This window comes from Sphaeramia orbicularis, chromosome 21 (assembly GCF_902148855.1).
Source record: "Sphaeramia orbicularis chromosome 21, fSphaOr1.1, whole genome shotgun sequence".
Taxonomy (NCBI): domain Eukaryota; kingdom Metazoa; phylum Chordata; class Actinopteri; order Kurtiformes; family Apogonidae; genus Sphaeramia; species Sphaeramia orbicularis.
The window spans coordinates 28,353,978-28,378,697 of record NC_043977.1 but is presented as its reverse complement, the minus strand read 5'-3'; the positions used below and the strand labels follow the sequence as shown (position 1 = coordinate 28,378,697).

The 24,720-nt window shown below is 37.3% G+C and overlaps 1 protein-coding gene across 3 annotated transcripts in view; it reads right to left on the bottom strand.

The window, feature by feature from the left end:
* Window positions 1-333: 333 nt before the first annotated feature.
* Window positions 334-24,720, bottom strand: part of vwa8 (von Willebrand factor A domain containing 8) — a 73,107-nt gene continuing 48,720 nt past the window's right edge. Inside the window, exons 38-46 of one of the 3 annotated variants that reach the window (XM_030124553.1) lie at window positions 22,881-22,989; window positions 22,180-22,336; window positions 15,628-15,736; window positions 10,827-10,952; window positions 9,699-9,857; window positions 7,891-7,989; window positions 5,362-5,600; window positions 1,759-1,893; window positions 334-1,728 (exon numbers count right to left, since the gene is read on the bottom strand). In XM_030124553.1, coding sequence (XP_029980413.1) covers window positions 1,785-1,893; window positions 5,362-5,600; window positions 7,891-7,989; window positions 9,699-9,857; window positions 10,827-10,952; window positions 15,628-15,736; window positions 22,180-22,336; window positions 22,881-22,989 — 1,107 coding nt within the window. In that variant the 3' untranslated portion in view covers window positions 334-1,728; window positions 1,759-1,784. Of the gene's footprint in view, window positions 1,894-5,361; window positions 5,601-7,890; window positions 7,990-9,698; window positions 9,858-10,826; window positions 10,953-15,627; window positions 15,737-22,179; window positions 22,337-22,880; window positions 22,990-24,720 lie in introns of all 3 variants that reach the window. The other 2 variants (XM_030124554.1, XM_030124552.1) reach the window with 2 other exon arrangements.

The window sequence follows — 24,720 nt, the reverse complement described above, 5'->3', positions numbered from 1 at the left end:
CATCCCTAATATATTGTAATCAAAATATTCCCACTGTTGCCAACTGCGACATTTAACATTAAAATATTAACATGCCAAATATTATAATCTGCAGAACTACATAATATTCTCAAATAAGACATTTATTTTATATTTTGATGCTTTTCTAAGGTTTGAAATCTGAACAGGATTGTCAAAAATGACTGCTACTTGCACTCAAATACAACATCTCAGTACTTCCTACATTACCGCTACAAAGGATTCGATTTGAGATGGACGCAACATGTATTTTCCGATAACTCGCTATTTGATGAATCTTTAATACAAACACAAATTGGACGGAATCATCTGAGAAATGTTACTGTAAGGTGATTTATTACAATATTACAATATCATACATTTACTTTTACAACATATTTAACATAAATTAATTACAATATACAATTAAAAGTGATAAAATAAACACAAACTCCTGCACATAAGACAGTATATGACTATATGAATATACAGTGATGTTTGATCATGTCTACATAGAATTTAGTCTACAATGAAGTCACTTTTATGGGGAGACAGTTGTGCTTTTTTCACCCCATCAGCAAATTAAAGTAGGTTAGTGATAACAGGGACATCACTCGAACTGAGAGGATCAATTGGGACCAGTGGAGTTTTGCCAAATCGTATTGATCGTATGGTTAAAGCACAGTGAGGCATAAATGTATGATCAACCACGGGCAAACTGATGAATGCACATGACTGAAAACTGGCACGAATGGAGAATTAATCTGACAGCACTTAATACAGGCAGAGATGCATCTATCTGATGTAGTAGCAAACATTAACATATTGACTCCAGATTTTTCTACAAATGTGCCTTGTGGTGGCAGAGGTGTTTGTGTGTTTGTAAAAGGAGGGTGGGAGGTCTGCCAATGAAAGGCGATCTCAGGACTGAAACCAACGCACGGCGTCACAAGGTCCCCCCAGTCAGGAAGGAAAGGGGTGTGCGTGTTGACATAGATGCTGTAGGAGAACACATTCGGTCACACGCACACAACGACAGCGGGGGGGTTGCGCAACAGAGGCGGACTTTAAAGAGCGTGTGCAGTCAGGTGGGAAATTCCCTGGTCAGAGCCCCGGCATTCCAGAGGAGCCGAGTTACCGCAGCTCCACACATCCAAGTGTCGGGCAGGTGTCGCGGCAGTGTCACCCTTCCTGCATGTCTGTGTGTTTTTCTGCATGACGGACGATAAATGAGGAAGGAGTCCAAATAAGTGAGGCTGCTCCAAGTTCACCCCCCCCCCCCCCCATAAGTCACAAACCAAAGAGCGGACAAACACACACGTTGGTTCAGAACACAATCCAAAACAACAGGTCGCAGTGTGTGTTTGATCCCAACATGGGGTCTGAGACAGGCTCCGGGGCTGTTGTAATGCTACTGTCGTTTCTTTATAGTGTGTGTCATTTCACAGTGGAACACAATCATAATGTACAAGATCACAGGGTTTGTCCACATTACATTGTACAGTACCTTTTACCCAAGGGGCTCTACAAAGCAGCAAAAGATTATTTTGACTCACGCAACACACAAATCCAGATTTTACAAACAAACTGAAGGCCTCTGAAAATAATAACTGACTTCCTCCTTATCAGTATTTTATCAGATTTAATAAAACAACACGATCTGATACCCAGATTGTGTTTCAAAAACAACCCAACTACATTTGAGGCTTTGAGTGTGTGTGTGTGTGTGTGTGTGTGTGTGTGTGTGTGTGTGTGTGAGTGAGTAAATGACCATGTTCGAGCCGGACTCATGCATTGGACAGCATTGTGGATGTGAAGATCTGCTGCAGTATTTGTGGGATCTGCTTTGTGTCCATGGCAACGAAGGATCTCCCCGCTGGAAGGGTCTTCTGGAGTCTGAAACAAAGAAAAGGAAAAAACACGGGGATGAAAGGAGAAACAGAACTTTGGTAACAAAATTGTTGGCCATTATAAAAATACAAAGACGTTCTTGTTTCCAATGTGAATCGCTACTAGACATTTCCGCTGAAAGACTGCGTTTGTTCGAAACGGGACACAATGGGAAATGGGCTGTTTACGTGGAATGAACATGACCAACAAACCAGCCGAATCCATTTATGTAATTTAATTCCTTTAAACTGTATATACCCTCTATTTCTAACAGTACACATTCTTTCTGTTTCTCATTACCTTGAGCTGCATTCTTTTATTTATTAACAGTTTTCCTCTAGCTGAAGACAGACAAAGTACAGCAGGGATAAAATCAGTATTCTCAAAGCATGTTAATGTAAAATTATGTAACTGCATGCCATTCTGTAACTAAGCTTCTGTGTTTTGCTTCAATGGTGTGATTTTATCATTCTTAATCCTCCACCCCTACTGTTTATTTATTTATTTATTTGCACATACAGTATAAAATAAGACAAATACATGTAAATATCTCTTTTGATAGAGAGAAGGGTACGAAAATGTGCAGGTGAGGTCGGAAACCCACAAGACTTATAGAAAAACCTCACCTTGACTTAATTGTAATTTAAACAAAATAAAAGAATATCATTTGCATACCTTCCATGAAGTAGAGGGATAAATAAAAATGACATAAAAGTAAAATAAATGCTGGTTATATATCTATAAATCAGCAGCAATTTCTCATAGACTGCAAGGGAAGCTCAGCTTCCCCTAAAATTATGAAAATTAAATGGTTAAATATGTACGGTTGTGTTGACATTTCATTGACTACAAATGTGTTAGAACATGTTCATCTCACAGACGAGTTCATTCAGAATCAGCTTTATCACAAATCAACAGACTCGATGTTGTTCACTTCTCATACATTCCCGTTACGCTGTTTTCTCATACGATCTCTGCTCAGTGCATTTGCCTGTAAACACTCAGCGTCCATGCTCTTCTATGGGACTGAATGGAACAGTTTTTTTCATTGCCCCAAAACTGGACGGTAATTGGATAAATGCCACGATGTTGTCCCGCCCCCGGACGCCCGGCATCTCTGGGGGTAAATGGAGCTGTGGGCGGAGCTTGGCTGGGCTGGATGCCAAGGCTTCCACGTGCTGATTGGAGGATCAGTCGAAAGGCTGAATCCCGTTTGATTGACACCTATTTTGAGATCTACTCCTTCACTTGACAGAGTTCAGTTTAATGTCATAGCGCATTCTGCTTTGTAATCGTGAGAGAAACCACTACGAAATTACATGTTCATTTCTTGCACTGTAAATAAAACACACTCATTGTACTTCCTTGTTTTAATTTAACATAATTCCCGCGTTTTCTTGTTTACTTGGTACGATAAGGTCACTGAACATTTTCTTAAAAAGGAATGGAGGGCTGAATTTATGTTTAAATAACTTGACCATTTTTTTTTTTTTATGTAAGCCAACAATGAGCTTCCCCTGTCTGAAAGACGAGCAGCTGCCATTGCTATAAATATCATTTCTTTCAGTAGCATAAAGAGTAAAAAGAAATGAATAATAATGGCAATTCAATAATACTAGTTGTAATAGAAACGCTAAATACATAGATAAATAAATAAATAGATGGATGGGAAGAAGTGAGATTCCAAAGGGAAAAGAACCCTAATACAGCTAAATTAGGTTCAAATAACACACCAAATGGGGAAATCCAAACAAAACGTGTGGCACTTAGGAGATAAAAATCGAACAGTCAAACCAGTTTTTACTGTTCTGTTAATTTTGACAATAGTCTCTTTTTGAGTATAGATACAATATGGACTTCACTTTTTTCTGACTGGTTTCTAATATTAGACATCTGTTTCATTGCAGTCTTTTCTGTTACTGTTTCTATTCTTCACATTCCAGAAGCAGTCACTGTCATTCTGAAAGTCTGTCTATTCTTGACAACATTCACATGTCCATAAGCTGCAGCAGGAAAGATGTTTATCTCTTAAGATGGACAGTGAGAGCCTGGAGCAGAATGGTAATAGGAAGGAGGAGCAGATCTGAGAGCGCACTTATCCTTTCTTTGTCCCGACTGCGGAGCTTCTGAGGACTTAATGCTGGATGTGACGACAAAGGTCAACAGGACCAGCAGCAGGCAGCAACATGAGTAGGTTTTAACTAGACTAAATTAGAAGGTCATTGTATGTTTCACCTTTGAAGTTTGACCCCTTTCTCAGTTTTGGTTCAGAGCCTACCAACTATATTAACTAGGTGCTGAGTTTTTTCTGCACTGTACAGAGAATGGATGGGAAACTTTACTACATGAGAGATTGGTTATTTTTTTTCCATCCTGGGTCATTCATTGTCAACTAGTCTAGAATATTTTGCATTCTTACAAAAAAGTCAGCTGCACTCCAAACATTTTTAGTGATGTTTTTTTTTTTTAAGTTTGTCCCTGAGAAACACTGGATGCTTATTTATCATTTAATTGGTCTGAAATGTGCACTAAATGTCCATAAACCCCAAAGGATATTATTATCTCTGCCAAAAGGGTTATATTTTTGTTCCTGTTACTTAATTATGTACATATTTATTTACTTACTACCTTACTTATTTAGTCCCTCATTTACTTATGTATTCACTTACTTATTTACCATTTATTTACTCATTCACTTACTTATTTTTTTGCCTGTCAGTAGGATTGCATAATATCTACCAGAGCAATTTTCATGAAACCTTTTGGAAGGATTGGGCAGGAAAGAGAAGAAACAACCCAGTAAATTTTTAAGTGTAAAAAAAAGTAAACTTTGGAGGATTCTCTGTAACAAGTGCCCTTATACTTTACAATATGTACTTGTGTGAGTAATTGTTATAGCTAGATAGATAGATAGATAGATAGATAGATAGATAGATAGATAGATAGATAGATAGATAGATAGATAGATAGATAGATAGATAGATAGATAGATAGATAGATAGATACTTTATTAATCCAGAGGGAAATTCCAATAAATTGTAGATTTAACAATAATCAAATTAATAAACATAAGTAAGTGAAGAAAATTTTAATTTGCTTTATCAATACAGATCCATCAATAGTATGTAATAGTTATTTGGTCGTGCATAAAAAAGACAATTATATATCTATATATTTATACAACTACAAGGATATTTGATTAAAAAAAAACCAAACAAACATTAAAACCCAGTAAAAAATCTACAGTTGGTGAGACTTAAAGTATTCATATTTCAACTGCAGGGTCCTTTGTGAGTTGATATGGAATCATCAAAATCACTGTGTACATTATAGATACTTGTCATTATGTTTACCTGTATGTTTTACTCGATTGTACTCAAAGTGCCTTCATTCTTTATTTGCATGAGTTGTTTTTCTGCTTTACATTTCATTATTACCATTACCCCCCCCCACACCCATTTTTGATCTCCTCACCTTTCTGCCTGATCACCTAGGGAACCGATGAAGATGGCAAAAGCGTTGACCTGTGGGTCGGAGGTCAGAACGCGGGCGAATCGCTCCGGTCGGATACCGTAGCGCTCCAGGTTGGCGTCACTCAGAACCACCACAAAGTGCTCATCTGCCTCTTCTCGGGCCAGCTCTTTAATGCTGGCTTCGGTTCCTTCCAGAGTATAGTCGCCGCTCATGCAGAACTGAGAGTGAGCATGCATGTTCTGCAGGCAGAAGAAAGAGGAAACAGACGACATAAACCTGCTGTGGTGAAAGTAGGTACATCCAGAGTTTACATACAGGCCACTCCACTTCAACCCAGAATTAAGAACTTTAACAGTTTATGGATGGATTTTATTGAAATACATCATGTGGAAATGTCATGTACTAAATCCTAAAGTTCTACTTCTGATGCTATTTTAGTTCGTAATTTGGCCATTGAAGGTAAACTTCAGCACTAGTATGTGTAAACTAAGGCTCACTGACTGTTCAACTTTAACTGAATTGGGTTGAAATATGTACGGAGCATCCAAGAGTTGAATATATAACAAATAAAAAATACAAATACATTGTTACCTGAATGCAGAATCTTCAAAAATAAATATCTCCTCTAGTTTTCACTTTTGTTTTGGTAAATTTTGATTGTGTGCAGTATAGATATTGTTCTGTCATATTTAGCTAAGTTATCTACAGTTGCGGAAAAAATCATTAGACCACCCTGGTTTTCTTCAATTTCTTGTTCATTTTAATGCCTGGTACAACTAAAAGGTACATTTGTTTGGACAAATATAATGATAACAACAAAAATAGCTCATAAGAGTTTAAGTTCAGAGCTGATATCTAGCCATTTTCCATGTTTTCTTGATAATAACCAAAATCACGTCAGTTCTTATATCAATAGCTATGGCATTGTGCTGCCAAAAACAGTGCTTTTAGGCATTCCATGTTTTCTTTTCTGTCTGTTTTAGTCACATGATACACACAGGAGTTAGTACTTGATTGGATAACCATTGTAGATATCAACTGAAAGAAAAATCCAAGGCACTCTCTTTAAATATTAAAATGCCTTTATTGACATGGCACGGTCATATCTAGACCCAAAAACACCTCAACGCATTTCGGCTTCAAGCCTAACGCATTTCAGACCAATTCAATGCGTTGAGGCATTTTTGGGTCTAGATATGAACGAGCCATGTCAATAAAGGCATTTTAATGTTTAAAGAGAGTGGCTTGGATTTTTCTTTCAGTTGATATCTACTTTTGAATCTCTTTTTCCAAAGAGCACCTCGAACAAACTCATTTTTGGTCCGAGAATGTTTATGCATTTTATGTTTATGTTTATGCATGCATGCAAGAGAAGCATTCCTTCCCATGAATTTTTTGCATAACCATTGTTTTTGATTACTTTTGATGGTCTAATAATTTTTTCCGTGACTGTATTCCCAGACAAAACACTGACTTCATATCTTAATAAATACAACTTCAGAGCTTTTTTGTGTTAAGCTTCATTGCAGATACATAAAATATTTAGTATTACTACAATACTCCACCATAATATTTTCAAAAAACCTATTACAAGCTATTCTTTCCTACTTTTCTGTCTCAGTTATATTAGAGTTGGTGGATGTTTTGTTGGTGTTTGTTACTTTCAAGGCTTTGTATTTTTGTGATACCTATTGAGCCTATGTTTTTCATTTGGTTTTGCAAGTTATAGCTTGCATCGGTCTGGTTTGTTGCACACTACATGAAGTCATCTTGTTCCCTTGTGATAACTTGTTTTATTGTTTCTGATGCTGCTTGATGATAATGTCAGATATTAGTTCAGATAAGCCTGAACTTGTGAAACACTAAACTGCATGAATGTCCAAACACACACAACAAGATGACATAACCTGGTTTCTAGCATTTCTTATATTTTCAGAACAAATAAAAAGAAATTGTAGAGGGAAACAAAACACATACTAATGATGATTAAATTTACCTCTGAGGGCCTCACTTCAAAATCCCCATGAACTTCATATACTGTAGGTTTTTGTTTCTTTTCAACAACATTCATGACTTCAACTAGGAATTTGTGGGTGAATTGGTATGAAATGATCTTTACAAATACAGTCGTGGAAAAAATTATTAGACCACACCTTGTTTTCTTCAATTTCTTGTTCATTTTAATGTCTGGTACAACTAAAGGTGGATTTGTTTGGACAAATATAATGATAACAACAAAAATAGCTCATAAGAGTTTAATTTAAGAGCTGATAACTAGCCATTTTCCACGGTTTTCTTGATAATAACCAAAATCACTTCAGTTCTTACATCAATAGCTATGGCATTGTACTGATAAAAACAGTGCTTTTAGGCATTTCATGTTGTCTTCTCTGACTGTTTTAGTCACATTATACAAACAGGAGTTAGTACTTGATTGAATAACCATAGTTTTTGATGACTTTTGACGGTGATGGTCTAACAATTTTTTCCACGACTGTGTATGACTGATGACTGATATTGAATCCATACCCTCAGAACTTTGAGTCTCTGTTTGTTATTCTTGGGAACTTTGTCAGCTCTGACCAGCTCGATGTCGAATCCGTCACCTGAGTGGCCCACTATGTCATACTGCATAAGGGAAAGAGAAAAGGAAAAAAGGCATGAGTAAGAATTATCGTCTTAAATAATAACAAACTGGTGCATTTAGTAACAATTTACATAGATTGTTTGGTAACTACCTGTAGTATCAAGGCCTTGAACAGTATTTGGTATTAATACATAAAACCCAGCACTGAAACGTCACATCATAACTTATACAAACCTCTCCTCACTCTAACCAACACCCACTGCCGTATGTTAAACCTGTCAAATGCGAACATGCTTTCCATAGACCATCCATCACAGCTGGCTTACATAAGACTGACTGGTCAGCCTGGCTCCGTGGGCTCCACTCAGCTATTTCAGGATGCAGATATTATGTATATGAGCTATTTCTAATAGAGGCGGTTATGACTGCTGTGGTCAAAGGTATGCGACTGTGTGTCTCATCTGGTCATATCGCTGTTGCTGGGTAGAAAAAGTTGTATTTTCAAAGTGTCATCAGGTAAGTAAAACTTTTCAGCTTGAGTTTTAATTGAATTCTATATATAAAGTTGCAAGACTGAATTTGGAGGGTTTTTTCCACAATGCAACAAGATTTGTTTTAACCTTAATTTTGATGTCAGTGCTACACTTCTATAAGTTTTATGTTACCTATGCTTACTGCACCGTTAGAAAAAGAAATACAGATCAGATCTGGTAGGATTTTCAGTGTTTGACCTACTAACATAGAGGGTTTTATGGGTCTTTCATTGTCTGTAAATGCAGAAGTAATATAAGCTCACACAAGAGAAAGTGTACATTTCTTCTATGTAAGTGGGTTACATTAAAAAAGCAGTTACTCTGACATATGAAGAGGAGAAGTGAAGTGTGTGCGAGCGTGTGTTTGTGTGAATGACACCGATATGTGATCAGCACTAAGTTGGCTTGAGTGTCACTTAGGGGCCAAGAAGTCTGTCTCCTTTCAACTTTTTTGCACTCTCGCGCTCTTCTCTCGATCCCTCTTGGTTTTGCTTCTGTCATCTTTTTTGCTGCTGCTTTTTTCCTGGCTTATTTTCAGCCTGTGAATGGATAATAAACTATGTCTACTGTCATTCGCTACGGGTGTTTTCTCTGTACAAACTAATGCGGTAAACATTCTCAGCTGGACAGAAAGACGGGAGCAGGGAAATTGTAGAGATTTGAATCGTGTTCCATCATTACTGCATGTTACTCTTAATAGTCACATAGAGCATGAAACTAAGACATGTGGCATATTAGAGGCTTCGGTAGAAAACCTCTGTATAACCTCACATGGCTTGCCGGCAGCTCAAGAACATTGGTGTGAACGTCATCTGCCGAGTTAGCGCTGTAACACTCATGAGTTTGGATTCATAACACTCCCAGCAGCAAAGTGGAAAAGATTAATGAAAGACTTTTATTGACCAAGAGTTATAAAAATAAAGTGTCATGTTGCTATGCTGTAAGAAAAAAATTAAGATTATGCGCGAGGCTACTGTGGGTGGAAACCTAAAACCGTACAACTTGTTCCCTGAAGTTCAAGTACACAAAGTTAAATGTCAAACAGAGAATGGCTTGGGTTCAGAACCACTGAAAAAGGAGGGGGATGTGAGGCAAGACTTCTGAATACGTGACTGAACGACGCATATGATGACAGTGATGTAGAAAACAACATGGGTGATACTGTGGCCGAGGATGTAAACGCTGTCTTCAGTTTTTTTTTTCTTTTACTGTCTCACCTTGAACTTGTGCTCGTAGTTCTCCAGAGCCTCCATGACCATGCACACCGCCTCCATGGAGCGCTCCAGTCTGCCATCCACGCCGTTGAAGCGGTACATGCTGCCCGACACGTCAGCTAGGACCCGTAAACGCTTGGGCTTCTGCTGAGGACTGCCCAGCTGAGTACACATAAGGATTCATATATGAGATACTGGATGTGGGAAAAAACTGTTTTAATAACCGAAACAAAAATGAAAGGGTTTGCTAAAGGAGCTGTATGTAAGAATTATGTTCCAAGTAATCAAAAAATGGCCCTGAATATCACCAGACATTAAGGAATCATGTTCATTTCAAATATTATCACTAGTCGCTTTTCCATTGGACATCTGTGCAAAACTTTACTGATATTTACTAAATGTCGAGAAAAAAAAAGAAGTATGTAATGCTGGTTTTTCCATTAATCACAAATGCGATGATTTGTTTATTTATTATCGCGAGATGACACAAGAAGTCATTTCATAAAGATGGCGACGAACGTAAATACGGTGTTGATTTACAGGTATATTCATTATTATTATACATTACAAGTGCTTAAATGTAAACTCATAATGAAAGTAAACAAGTAAAACTATCGATGAATATAAAAACATTAGAACCTTGTTACGCAATATGTTGAAAAGTGTTAAGCATTTCATGTAAAAATGGCAGTATACTCTGTTTTTAACGGTTTCCAATTAAAGCAAATACCTCATTTGGATGGTGTACTGTTGAATTTGGTGTAGCTTACTACCCCAAGCAAAAAAATAACATTCAACAAAAAGCCAAGTTTTAAAATGAAGTACAATTATTTCATTGTAGACCTTCAGGCCAGACCAAAAATATGCAATGCATGGATCTAAAAAAGGTAGAAAAACATGGCATGCATATTATGGTTAGTGTGTGTTTGTAAGATTAGAGTGGGAGCACACATGACAGCATGAGAAACGACTAAAAACTGGGTGAGAGCTCGAGCAGGGTGTAATAATAATCTCAAACACACATACCACTGGAATGCAGTGTCTGACAGATAAAGGTCAAAATTATGCGTTTGGATCTGGAACTGTGTTTGTAGGTGTAACTGTGTAAGTGTAGTTGAAATGCTCGCACACCTCTGGATCCAGCTCTCCTCTGCGTTTATATATGGCCTTCTCTCCAGTCAGTCCGTCGATGATCTTTGCATCATCCAGTTCTCCCAGAGCCTGGTTCTTCAGCCACTGCCGCTCCTTTCCTTTTGCCTGTAAAACACACACACACACACACACATAGGGACACACACCCACACACACACACACACACACACACACATAGGGACACACAAAGTTACAACCGCAGTTTATGACCTCAATATGTCTGAACGCATGTTATGCATCAATCAGACAAATAAACAAACACATTTCAAAATCTGTCTGGGGTAGATGAGTTCATTTTGGTGGGGCTCTAAGTGTCAAGAAATTGTGTAACAGTGTAAAAAAAAAAAATCATAAACTCAGGCAGTTTAATTTGAGCGTCATAACCACATGAGAGATTACGCATAAGATCATCACCCTGAGCAGCAGATACTGATTTCACACCATTACATTCACTGCAACCAACAAAAGACTCTGAAGACTTCCCGATGAAGCGCTGGCCTCAGGAAGCCTAACGTCACTTTCTCCAATCTTTATATTAGACACGAGAGGAAGGAGAGCTCATTTAGAGAAAGCGTGGCGAACAAAAGAAGGAACCCCACCCACTATGGACCACACGCTCAGTATTTTACAAATACCTACTGAGGGGATATTCAGTTTCAAGTACTGTACCGGTTTAAGATGGACTTTACATAACAAATGACGTGTGTGCATAGATGTCATACACACAGCTGATCTCATGACAGTGTGACACAAAACTACTGTTGTTAATGTTTCTAAATAGAGTGTTTCAGTCAATGTAATAAAGGCATAATGAATGCATAAAGGGAGGACAAATGCAGTCATTAGAGTCAAATGTTTTTCAGATAGTTGCAATTTGAAATATTAGGCCAATCTCATATATAAAACGTGACTTGCGTACGTTGTTTGACTAGGTCTCATTGACATTAATAGAGCATCCCTGCCAACACACAACCACTTTGTTTAAAACATATTTTCAGACAAGTACATGTAACTATTTAGACAAAAATCTGTTACATAATCAAAAATATTCAACAAATATTTGTCAGAATTCATCAAAACAAACATGAATCAGTCAAAATATTTACAGCCAGATCTACATGCCTCCAAATGATTTAAAGGAGTGATATTTTGCTTTTTTAAATCGAATTATGCATTTTAAAATGTTTCCCTGTGGTCTACATAAACTGTAAATGCTATGGCTAGGTCTGAATTCTTCATTAATTAAACTCCACAGGCCCATCTTCAACTGAGTAATGACATGAGAAAGGTCGTTTTGAGTGCTGGCCCTTTAAATGCACATGACCCCAGCCCCTCCAGGTTGTTGGCTGTGCTGCTCTGTCCTGTTCAGCCACTTGTGTTCGTTAATATAACCAACAACTAAACATTTTAGGTAATCGGCTCAAAGTTTGGACATATTTTCAGGATGGACTACAACCGCCGCTGCTGATAAATTATGGCGTACTTGGAGAAATATTTGTTGGAAGTCTTGACTTTATATGTGCAAATGTTGTGACGTAACTAGTTATAAAACATAAATTAAGTAGGAATTAAAACAGGTTGTAGAAATCCACTTGGTTTTTGCCAGAATGAATATAAAGATAGTTTTGAAGCACCTGGAGGGTTCAAATTAAATTTTTTTGAACTATTAGGGTCCAAATACACAAATAAATGTACCAAAGACTAATCACATAGCTTTATAAAAGTAAGTAAGTAAAATGAAAGTAGCTCTAAAAATAAGAATATGCCAGTGGTTAAATCTACGGCTGGTAGTGTTCATGACTATAACATCATCAGATGTAAGAAGTCTCCTGGCCTCAGGATGCAATTTTAACTTTAAGACGTTAAAGTTGCAATACTATTAAATTCTGTAAACGTTACTCAGACTTTTTTGTGGCCAATCGCCTCTTATTTCCCAATGTGAGACATCTGATAAATATTGGCCCTGCTGTTTATATCTGGTAACTCCGGCAATTGTTGAAAGATAAATTGAGAGGGGTTTCCCTCAGGGTAGACTAAAGCGGATGGAAACAATACACGAGTTTATTGAAAGCCTGCCAGCTAGGCTTAGATGTGCATGTGTGTTTGTGTGTGTGGGAGGAGAGACTCCTTAAATCACTCCTCAGGTATGATAAAAATAACATGACTTCACAGCGGTGTAATCTTCATGGACTTTACAGTGGGAGAGAGGCCCGCGGCCACAAGGACAAACACAAACAATAACCGATGTTCATGTTTAAAGCCAGTGCTGGCAGGGACGCAAACACCTGGATGGAAAAAACAAACACACACCCACTACAACATATACAAATAGAGCGTCACACCTGGAGAGGAGAATATCAGAGTAAGCCTCCGTGTTGCTGCTCTGTAATCTTTTTCACGTGCTGCATGATTTTCCTCTCGTCACATGCACACAAACACACACGCCAAACCAAACTTGAACACACAGACACACATTTCCTCAGACAAAGACAAAGGGAGGAAATACTAAACCAAAATAATGAAATGGAGACAATATGACAATATCTTATTGAGTCAATCAGGGGGCTTCTGGGGGACAGTGCCCCCGCTTTCCTGCCATTGCACAGACGTGGGGTGATATGAGGTCGATGTAGTAGTCACCACTGTCAGGAAAGCTGAAATATTTAAAATTTTCCTGGAAGTTAAATTTCCAGGAAAAAATGGTCAGAATTAACATAATAACAGTCCTCAAAACTAGTTACTGTCAACCAGAAAGACACCAAAAGAATGCATTTTTATATAGTGAAAAGATGTAAAGCAACAGAATGAATGTTACAATCTATATGCTGCAAAAATCTAAATCTTACCAAGATAATTTTCACTTGATCCAAAGGCAGATTTTTTTTGCTTAATTCAAGAATTTTTGTGTTTTTTTTTGGCATAATTCAAGTAAAAAACTAGAAGCACTCGGAGAGCGCAGACCTCCGCCAAGGCTGATCAGTGGCCCCCCCTGTGGGCCCCCCCACCCCCGATCACCAAAATTTAATCATTTCTTCCTTATCCCATTTCCAACAAACCCTGAAAATTTCATCCAAATCTGTCCATAACTTTTTGAGTTATGTTGCACACTAACGGACAGACAAACAAACAAACAAACAAACAAACAGACAAACAAACAAACCCTGGCAAAAACATAACCTCCTTGGCGGAGGTAAAAATCTGCCAATGGAACAAATGAAAATTATCTTGGTAAGATTTCTTGAAATAAGATTTTCAAGATCTATTGTCTAAAAATAAGTTCTTATATCTCACTAAAAAGTTACTCTTTAGGTGATTCTGTCTTATTACCTCTGCCAAGGAGGTTATGTTTTTGCCGGCGTTGGTTTGTCTGTTTGTTTGTCTGTCTGTCTGTCCGTGTGCAAGATAACTCAAAAAGTTATGGACGGATTTGGATGAATATTTCAGGAAATGCTGATACTGGCACAAGGAACAAATGATTAAATTTTGGTGGTGATTGGGGGTGGGGTCGGGGGGAACACTGATCTGCCCTGGCGGAAGTCTGCGCTCTCCGAGTGCTTTCCTAGAAAAGAGCCAAATCCGTCCATAATTTTTTGAGTTATATTGCACACAGACAGACAGAGAAAAATGAGAAAAATACACTTGGTAAGATTTTGATTTTTGCAGTGTAAGCACTTTTGTGTAACCCCTTTGTAATCAAATCAATCAATCTAAACATTATGATTAGAAACTGTAAAAGGATTATGAGTAAATTAACTTTGTAATTAAACTGTATAACACCATTTCAGGACTAATTTATATGTAAAGCGAATTGTAGCTGTATTCCATAACTAAAATAGATCTGACAAGATTATGGATCTCATAATATTTTCAATATGGATTTTTTTCTAATGAGTAGGCCTTCCATTTCTTTTTATAAAAAAGTAACAGAAATGCCATCTTTCATCATTACAGGGTGGGGAAGCAAAATTTACAATACTTTGAGGCAGGGATTGAAAGACAGTGTATGACCAATTAGTTTATTGAAAGTCATGAGAATTTATTTGCCACGAGAAAATGTACATAATAGAAAATGTTTTTATTCTATGTGTCCTCCTTCTTTCTCAATAACTGCCTTCACACGCTTCCTGAAACTTGCGTAAGTGTTCCTCAAATATTCGGGTGACAACTTCTCCCATTCTTCTTTAATAGTATCTTCCAGACTTTCTCGTAATAGTTTTGCTCATAGTCATTCTCTTCTTTCCATTATAAACAGTCTTTATGGACACTCCAACTAGTTTTGAAATCTCCTTTGGTGTGACGAGTGCATTCAGCAAATCACACACTCTTTGATGTTTGCTTTCCTGATTACTCATATGGGCAAAAGTTTCTGAAAAGGTATGGATAATAGTGTTAGGTATGATTATGACATCAATATATGTTTGGTTTCAAAACAATTGACGTAGTGCCTGCTGAGAAAAAACAACTAAATGTTCATTGTAAATTTTGCTTCCCCACCCTGTATATCATGTACATATTTAATCATAATTTGACTGGTACTCTCCTCTCATCACGCCTCATTGTTCTGTTATAAGTCAGTGGAGAACGAATGCTGCTGTGGTTTATTTTGACTTTATACCTTAGATAAATATGTCAGTAATGTGTTTGGTATAATTAGGTCATGTCCTTTCCGTCAACTCAAATTTGTACACTCTCTACCTAAAACGCTGTATAACATGGGGTAGTAGGTAAGCAAACAAGAGCAAATAATGCCCAGTCTGATACATGGTGAAGTGAATCCAACCTGTAAACTGTCGAGGATGATGCGCAGGGACTGAACTTGTCTCTTGACAGCGTTGGAGAAGCGCTCATAGGTTTCACCATCATATTCGCTCATATCGATCTCCTTCAGCCTGGATGGAAGAACAGAGACATAAAGAGATGTAAACGTGGTCTTCGCAACTGAAAGTCAAAACAACTGGTGTAACACAAAGAGTTCTTACATTCAGATTACAGCGTTACAGCATCATTCAACAGAGGATAATAACTCCAATTTGCAGCAGGCAGTGATTTAGTGGCTTATAACGTTATTTACAATAAATGATAATGGGATTTAGATGCATTTACGTGCACTTTTGGTGATACCAGACCACAGTTTTTTTCTACAAAATAATTCAGATGGATATGTAGATAACAGAATTACATGTTCCCTTTGATAATTCACTTTAAAAGGAGATTATTATTCAAAAGAAACCATCTGCCTGCATGTGTGTGTCCCCTCCAACCCATAACTATGGACAGGTGGGTGATGCTGCACAAGCTGAGCTTATTGGTTTAATCCTTCTGTGCAGGTACTTTACCATCACTGGCACACACAAACACACACATATACACACACATATATAATCCATCTCAGGTGTGGTAAGTACGGCCCCTATCATGTTTGCAGTGTGTATGTGTGTTTTATTTAGACAGACAGGGAGAGGTGGGGTACGCTCTTCCAGGTGTTTAAATCTAAAGGTGATAACCAGACCGTGACCACCGTAGAGATACAGAACAGAGACTTCAAAACGCAGGGAGGGATTGTGGGACGAAGAAGAGGCTTTTACTTTATGTGTCACAGCTTGCAACAAACCAGTACGCAGCTAAGTGTGACCGGTTGCATGAGAGCAGAGTCAGATAAGTACATTGTGTAGACTGCACTGGTATCAGCCATGCCATCAGAAAGACAATACACACACATATGGACACTCCACTCTCACTCTGATGACAGTGTAATGTCTTCAGACTGAATTAAGTGAAACCGACAACTTTTGCACTTGTTGAAATATTTCATTCTAACTTTCCAAATCCAGGCGGATGTATATAAATGAGTAGTTGTGATGCTTTCACTTGCACAAACAAACCAGTGAAAAATCATCCAAGGCTTGTTAAGTTAAATTTAAGACTTTTTAAGACATTTTTAAGACTACTTAGAGCCAAATTTAATGCCCATTTCACAGCCTATTTCACGGCCATACTGGCAAAAATTCACAACTCCTACAGTTTAGAAAAATGTATTTATTTACAAAGCACTTAACTGAATGTTCTGTGATCATTACTCACCAGGCGGCTGCAAAAGTTAGTGATAATTGATTTCTAATTTCAATATAAATTGTCAGGTTGGAAAGGGTGGACCATTAGTTTGGACACATTTAAAACCAATACAGGGAACAAGTTTATAGCTACAAAACTTAAGACCTACCATATCAAATTTAATACCTTTTAAAGAGTTTTTTTAAGATATTAAATGCAGATTTGTAAATTCAAGACTTTTAAGACTTCTTGAGACCAATTGGGAGCCCTGTGTTTTTGTCAAACAATGGTTCTCACACAAAATACACTGGTCTACAGGGAAAATGCTTCCAGAATAAAAGTAATGAAATTTTACCACATGAGAGTCACTGATAAAGAAAAATCATGTAAAAAATGCTGGTTGGCTAAACTTTCCAAGATACAGCCTTGGGTTAAAATGTGAAATTCAAGAATTAATGAGAGAATGGGTTTGACTCAAAAGGAATAACTGTCTCAGAGCTACAAGATCTACTTCAAAACACTGTCTGCACATTAGAATACTTTCACTTTACAGGTTCTATTTAGTGGAAGATTTACAAAACTATTATATAAATGTACATAAACCAATATATACGTGTAATAACACTTAATCACATACCTTGAAAACATCAGCAAACCGGCACTTTTGTCATTTATTTTCCAATTAATCTTATTAAAATACATAACATTTAGCACATTTAATCTCTGAAGCAAAACATTTCTAAAAAATTGTAGACCAGTGATATTGATGTTGGTGCAGATTCCAAGTGACACCGTTTTTGGAAATATCATTTGTATGTTTTATTTTTTGTTTTATTGTGTGAATAAATCACCGGATATCTACTCTTTAATAAGAAAAAATAATGAATAATAACAAATAAAATAAAATAAATATGCAGCTGTTTAGAATGTTACTGTGAAATAACTGTATTAATATGAAAAAATAAATTAGAAAATCATAATAAAATGTGAAAAAAGTGCACATTTATGAACTACTGTGGTATGGTGTGGGGTGGGGTGGGGTGGGGTGGGGTGGTGTGGGGTGAGGTGCCAAATACTATCAACAAAAAAACATCTATGTGACAAAAACGAAACAAAAAGTAAAGGATAGGTAAATGACTGCAGGAGAGAAGGATGCATGTGGTTAAATGTGTTACAGACAATTTTAATTTAAGTTACACCTTAAAGGCATATATTTTGTCTGCACTTACACAATGCAAAATATTACTGTAATCTATAATTTATGAATTTGTGAGCTTAACATCTCTTACTAGTAGCACTTTAAACGGTGTGCAGTCTCTCATTGATCTAACCCAAGCTGACAACCATTTTCACATTAATATACAGTATACATGCAATTTTGCGTTGTCATGTCACACATACATGAACACTTTGCAGAGTTAATTTATTTGTTTACTTTAATGGTTATGGAACTAATGCAAAAAGTGTCCATTTCTTTTCCATCCGCTTTCACAGCCTTGTCTGTCCCTCTGCATTCACAACACATCATGTCCTACACAGCAGCGCTTTGCTGAGTGGTTTCCTTCTCACATTCCTAAGCGTGCATATGTGTGTTTGTGTATCTGTGAAGATGTGTGAAAGTGCATGTGGGGAGCGGACACACTGGCCAGTGGCTGCAGCTACTTCCTTTAAATTCCTCAAGTGTTACTTAAACGGGAAAGACGAAGAGTCATTGAAAGAAAGACAACAAACATAGGCAGAGGAAAATACAGAGGCGATGAATTTGGATCTAGGTGGGGACAGCAGACTGAAACTTCACACACAACAACCACAAAAACAAGGAGTCTAACTGACACTCCCTGCAACTAAATACACTACACAAACAGCAGCCCTCCATCTATAGCGCCTTCCCTCTGGCAGGCTGCAGACAACGATGAACAAAGTACTTTTCTCTTCTCGAACATCTTGATCTAATTTGACTCAACAAATTAAGATCAATCACGTTAGAATGTGTAATATTGTTTTGTCAAAGATTTGTCCATCACAATCTCCAACATGTCTCTTGTGTGGTTTACTTGTTATTTGTTGGTGCATTAAAATATTTGGAAAAGCTTTTCTTCGTTTGTGTAGTGCAATATGTTGTAAATATGGAACCGTTAAACAAAAACAACTTTAGAACAGCTTAGTTAAGATTACTGGTTCACAATTTACTCTTGTTTACTTTAAGTGGTTTACTTTTTTTGTTGCTAAATACATTTGATCTCCACTAGTCAACCATAGATAATATATGTGCTAAACAACTACAACAAAATGCATGACAGAAAGACTACAAAACGGCTTGATTATAATTACAACTAAGTATCTCAGGAAAAAAAGCAGAACGCTTCAAGCATTTTTCAGATATCAAGAAAACAACAAGGCAGGAAATTAAGTAACATTCATTGCTTAGAAGGTGTGTATCATGGTTGTCTCCTGTGAAAATTCAGACCTTTCAGTCACTTCATTAGAGAGAGAAAAGCATGAAAATGTGAAGCCCCTTCATTCTGAAACAAACACAACTAGTCCTACACGAATTTCTTTTTATAGTTTCACTTTAATATTGACTTTCATTCTAATGTTGGCTACGTCCTGATGAAGAGAATCGCATGTATTTCACAAGATACTCAAGATTCAGCCGTAACATCACCTCTTATTTATCTATTTATTTGTATATTTGTAAGTTCAGCTCATAGAGATGTTGGTCAGCTGTGGTTTGGGTGAATCAGTACGAGGAAGGATTGTAGGTTCCTGTGAACAGGTTGTTTGAAAAGGACCAGTCAAATAAACTGAGTTTAGCAAGTTAATAAAAAAATAAAAAAAAAAAAAGATGAAAATGGGGAAATGAATCAGGTTTGAGCTGTCCAATAAAATGTAATGTTCCTGCTGAATGGTTGTCTTTTGCATGTCTGATAGTAAGAGTTATTAATCTTTATCAGGAAATGACAAATACTGTAATAAGAAAATTATATTTAAAAGAAACTGATGTGGTAAATGGGATATCACAAAGTTGAGTGGCCACCCATCTGTACAGAAGTGAGTGGAAGATACAGTTTGTTTAAAGGGGTCATATTTTCCTATACCCACTTTTATTAGTCTTTGGTACATTTATTTGTGTATTTGGACCCTAATAGTTCAAAAGGTTGAATTTGAACCCTCCAGGTGCTGCAAAGTTATCTTTATATTCATTTTGGCAAAAATCCGAGTAGATTTCTACAACCCGTTTTAATTCCTTCTTAATTTGTTGCGTCTATAACTAGTTACGTCACGACATTTTCACATATAAGGTCAAGACTTCAGACAAACATTTCTCCAAGTACGGAGAAACGAGACAGAGCAGCACAGTCAACAATCTGGAGAGGGTGGGGTGTGAAGTGGCTCATTTGCATTTAAAGGGCCAGCACTCAAAACGACCTTTCTGGTGTCATTACTCAGAAATAGGGTTGAAGATGGGCCTGTGGAGTTTAATTAATGAAGAATTCAGACCCAAGTATAGCAGTTACAGTTTATGTAGACCACAGGGAAATGTTTCAAAATGCATAACTCCATTTAAAAAAGCAAAATATGACCCCTTTAATACACCACACCTGCGACACAAACAGACCTTATATTTTACCTATATCATGCATGTGGATATATTTCTTCCTCTTTGGTCTTTAAATTTATAAAAACATGTTCTCCTATTTTTTTTTGTGTCTCTTACATAAAGAAATTGTCTGATAATGTGTTTGATGAAAGACTGTATTTATTAATTTTACCTTAAATAAATAAATAAATAAACTGGAATGTGTGTTGATTTTTTAAAACAAACTTTGTCTCATACAAATTCTATAAAGTATAAAACCAAGGAGGCAGCTACAAATATCAACCAGTAGAAGCACGTGTATACATACGTTAGCCTGTCTTGACCTGTGTATGTCAGGTAAAAGGGTTTATGAAAACATCATATTTTGATTGATACTTGACCTGAAGTTAAGTCAACAGAGGACTGTAAACATACGCTGCTTAATGAAAACATATGGAAAAAGACTGACAACTTGAGTCAACGTGAGATATAAAAAAATGTCAAGTAGAACAAGTTGAGCTCTGTAGGTATGTCTGAGGTGTGTCACCTGCTGTGTTTAAGCCAGTCAAGTAAAGTGGCATCTACTTGGTGGAGAGAATAAGCATGTAGCTACAAGATTTTCTTTGAGCTGAGTGGGACATTGATAGACAAGAAGAGGACAGACAGGGAAAAGAAAGAAACAGTCCAGGGTTGTCAAAGAAGATATTTAGACAAGTAAAATGTAGTGAAATGGAAAAAGAAGAGGAGAGAGACAGACAAGAAGATAAAGAAGAGAGTTGGAGAGGTTGTTCTCTTGGTGTGAAAGCAGCTAGTGTATGAGACGAGCCATCCAGGAAAAGGGGAAGGGAGGGTTGATGGAGGAGAAAGAGGAGGGGGATGGGGGAGAGAGTAAAGAGAACAAGACAGTTTGAAGCTGAATAGAACAGAGACGGCCTTCATGGTTGAGCTGGTGAAAGAGGTGCCCCCTCAACCTTCCACTCTGAAGTAAATGTGTGTAAGTGTAGGCACGCATACACTCTCTGGCCAGCGGGATCAACTGTTGTGTTCGTCCATTTAGTCAGAATAGTTCAGCATGTGGTTGTTTGGCCAGGATGAAAAGCCATACCTGGGACGGCTGACTGACTAGGAAACTGTACAGATGGATAAAATAAAGAAGGCCCACACACACATACACACACCTGTTCCACATCACATGTAACACATTTGAGTTCGGGGCAGTTTCCAGGGTGTAAAAGGATTGTCAATCCAAAACATCTGCACAACTCCATAAAACAGACACAGAGGGATGAGCTATTGACCTACGACTTTATCCACGGCATTAAAAAGTGTTTAAGTTAAACTTCCTCCCACTCCTTTTTGAATGTGCGAATGAAGTCATACTTTGTTTTCATGTATATGTATAGGTTCTTGCTTTGTTTTCTTGCAGTCTGTTTCAGTTGTTGCATATTTGAAATAAAATAAAGTAAACCAAAAAAAGTGTCATTAGTTGAAGATTACCCATGATTATATGTTTTTAACAGCATAATTACCTCCTACAAAGAGGTTATGTAATCGCCTGTATCTGTTGGTTTGTTTGTGTGTCAGTGGGATGACACAAAACCTACTGCTCTACTATCAGGAAACTGTGTGGAAGGAAGGGCATGAACCCCATTAGGTTTTAAGAGTGTAATTACTCGGTTTTCAGTATTTAATTGACCCTACCTTTCTTTGAAAGCTTTCTCGGCCATTTCACGAGCAGCTCTGCGGACCTCCTCTGGAACTGCATCCTTCTCAGCCTGGGACACCTGGTAAACTTTGTGTCCGGCATCTAGGCGATAGGGTCCTCCTTTCCCACCGAGCCCTGCTGTGTCTCTGCCACCTGCAGGAAACCATGACTCTTTGAATTCATCTAAGTATAATTTGGCTATAAAAATAGTGACACAAAAAATACCAAATGTTTAATGCATGCTTTAACATTTTAATCCTTCACAAAACATTACATGGCGAGTTCATATATACCTTTACAGTCATCTATACAATCAGCAGATGCTTGGTTACGTACACAGATAATGCTTTTAAACTGTAAATTTGAACTTTTTCTTGTTCGTTTTTTACTCTGTCATGTCACTTTGAAACACTTATATAAAGTTTTTCTGTGCATAGCAACTGCATGATATAGAAGCAACTTCTTTTTTTTTCTTTTTTTTTTTTTACAAATTAACATTTTGATGAATTACTAAATTTGAAACTATGCACTTGCTTAGAGAAGAGAGCACACAACTACTATCAACATAGCCACCTCAAATGCTCAGTCATAGTAAAGTACTTATCAAATTTCCTCGTGAATTTGTTTTTTTTAAATCAGTATTAGCAGGATAGATGGAAATCATGTGTCACTGAAGATGAAAATGAATAGCTGTTACCTGTGCCTCCTGCCCACTGGTTTCCCCCAACATGAGGAGCATTGACTGGGTCAACTTTGCCATGTTTTGGGGCTGTGACATCCATACCGCTGTCCCTCTGAATGGTAATCTGTTGATATTTGAAATAAACAATCAATCAGTCTGAACGGAAACAAGCAAGACTATCAGTTGTAAACATTCAACCACCCAAATTACAGAAAATGCATCATGTTTTTGCTTGCAGTTAGTTTTGGTTTCAATTGAATAATAAATACCTTAAATATAAAGATAATTTGTTTGTGGTTGCACTGAAAAATTCAAGTTACTCTGGATGAAGTTATATCACTACAGAGTAGTTTTATTGGAAGAATGATAGGGTGTAATTGCAGTAAAAACTAGCCTTAGGCAAAAGCAGAAGTATGTAAAAGTGCACATTTCTCTTTCTGATGCTCACTCCTTTTGACATCTTCTGTTTTTGCCTGATACATTAAATATACACTGAAGTTCTCCACAGAAGAGGGCTGATAAGGGAACCTAGAGGGGAGAAAGCTTTGAGGCTTTGGATTTTTAGCTCCATCCAAACCAACATGTTGCTCTAAGTCTGAGGCAGGGCAGTCGGCCAAGGTATGGCATGCATGAAGGGCAGGAAAAGAAAAGGGTAGTTCAGCAGGAGACTAAGCGTACCCCCTCCAGTTTAACCGCATTCTTACATACTACAATAACTTCAGTGGGACATAGAGTTTTTTGCTTACAGTGCACATCTGTGTATGCCCGTTATCATCATTACTGTGGTCAATTTTTGATTAGTTTATCGCAGGCTAAGCAGCTGAGCACTGACTTATCTAGACGGAGCAGGAATCCATGTCAGAGAAACCCCTCCTGTCTCTGCTGACCCACTGTCCACACCTTAAACTGACACTGTGAATGCTCACTCAGGCTCTAGATGAAGCTGAGCAGTGCTTTATCAGCAGAGCTCTCTATATTTAGTGCAGATTAGGAGGGTCAGTCTGATATAAACCATGTCAGATTACAAGGATGAGATAATACTTGTTGTGGGAATCAACTCAGACAGTGATCATAAGTGTCAAGATTAATTACACAAATAAAAAAAAATATATGCAAACTTTGTGCACATTTCCAGTAGAGCTATTAATGAAAGCACAAGAAGAGGCATCCAGAGTTTAACTCCAACAAGCTTTTCAGTCAGTATTGTTATGTTATAGCAAAACACATCACATGAAACTTTTAGGAGGCAATTATTTTGGTGTCACCGGGCATAAATTCCATAATAACCTTTGGCATTTTGTAATTCAAGTGGTCTGAGAGGAAAGAAGTCTTCTGCATCTCCTTTCATCTCTAACCTGAGATGGAAGATCTCTCTTAGGTTGATCACAATCTTTTCAGCAAGGATGGATATAAAAAAATTGTGACTGAAAGCTGATTGGACCAATTACTGTCAAGATTCCGTTACATGCATCTGTGCTGCTATGAAGAAAACTGAAACAGCAGCTCCTGTACATCATATTTTTTGGTGTTACTTGTCTGTAGCTTTATAAAAAGTTGTTGTCCATCTTTATATTCAGTGTAAGATTCGACCAGAGATAGAAAGTTGCAGGAGGAGGATGTGTATTATCAGTTGTGGTAATACCTTTTTCTCATTTCTGATCAGTTCATTCTTGAGTTGACAGACAGATGGACTTTTGGGTAGACATGTGCCATAGACACATCTAAAATTACATATAAATAATCAATAAAAAACTACATTTGAACATAAAATTTTAGAAAATAAAGATTATATCAAATTACTTCAGAATTCTAGGTATGAACACAAATACCAGAATGACTCATTGGCTTTTTTTTA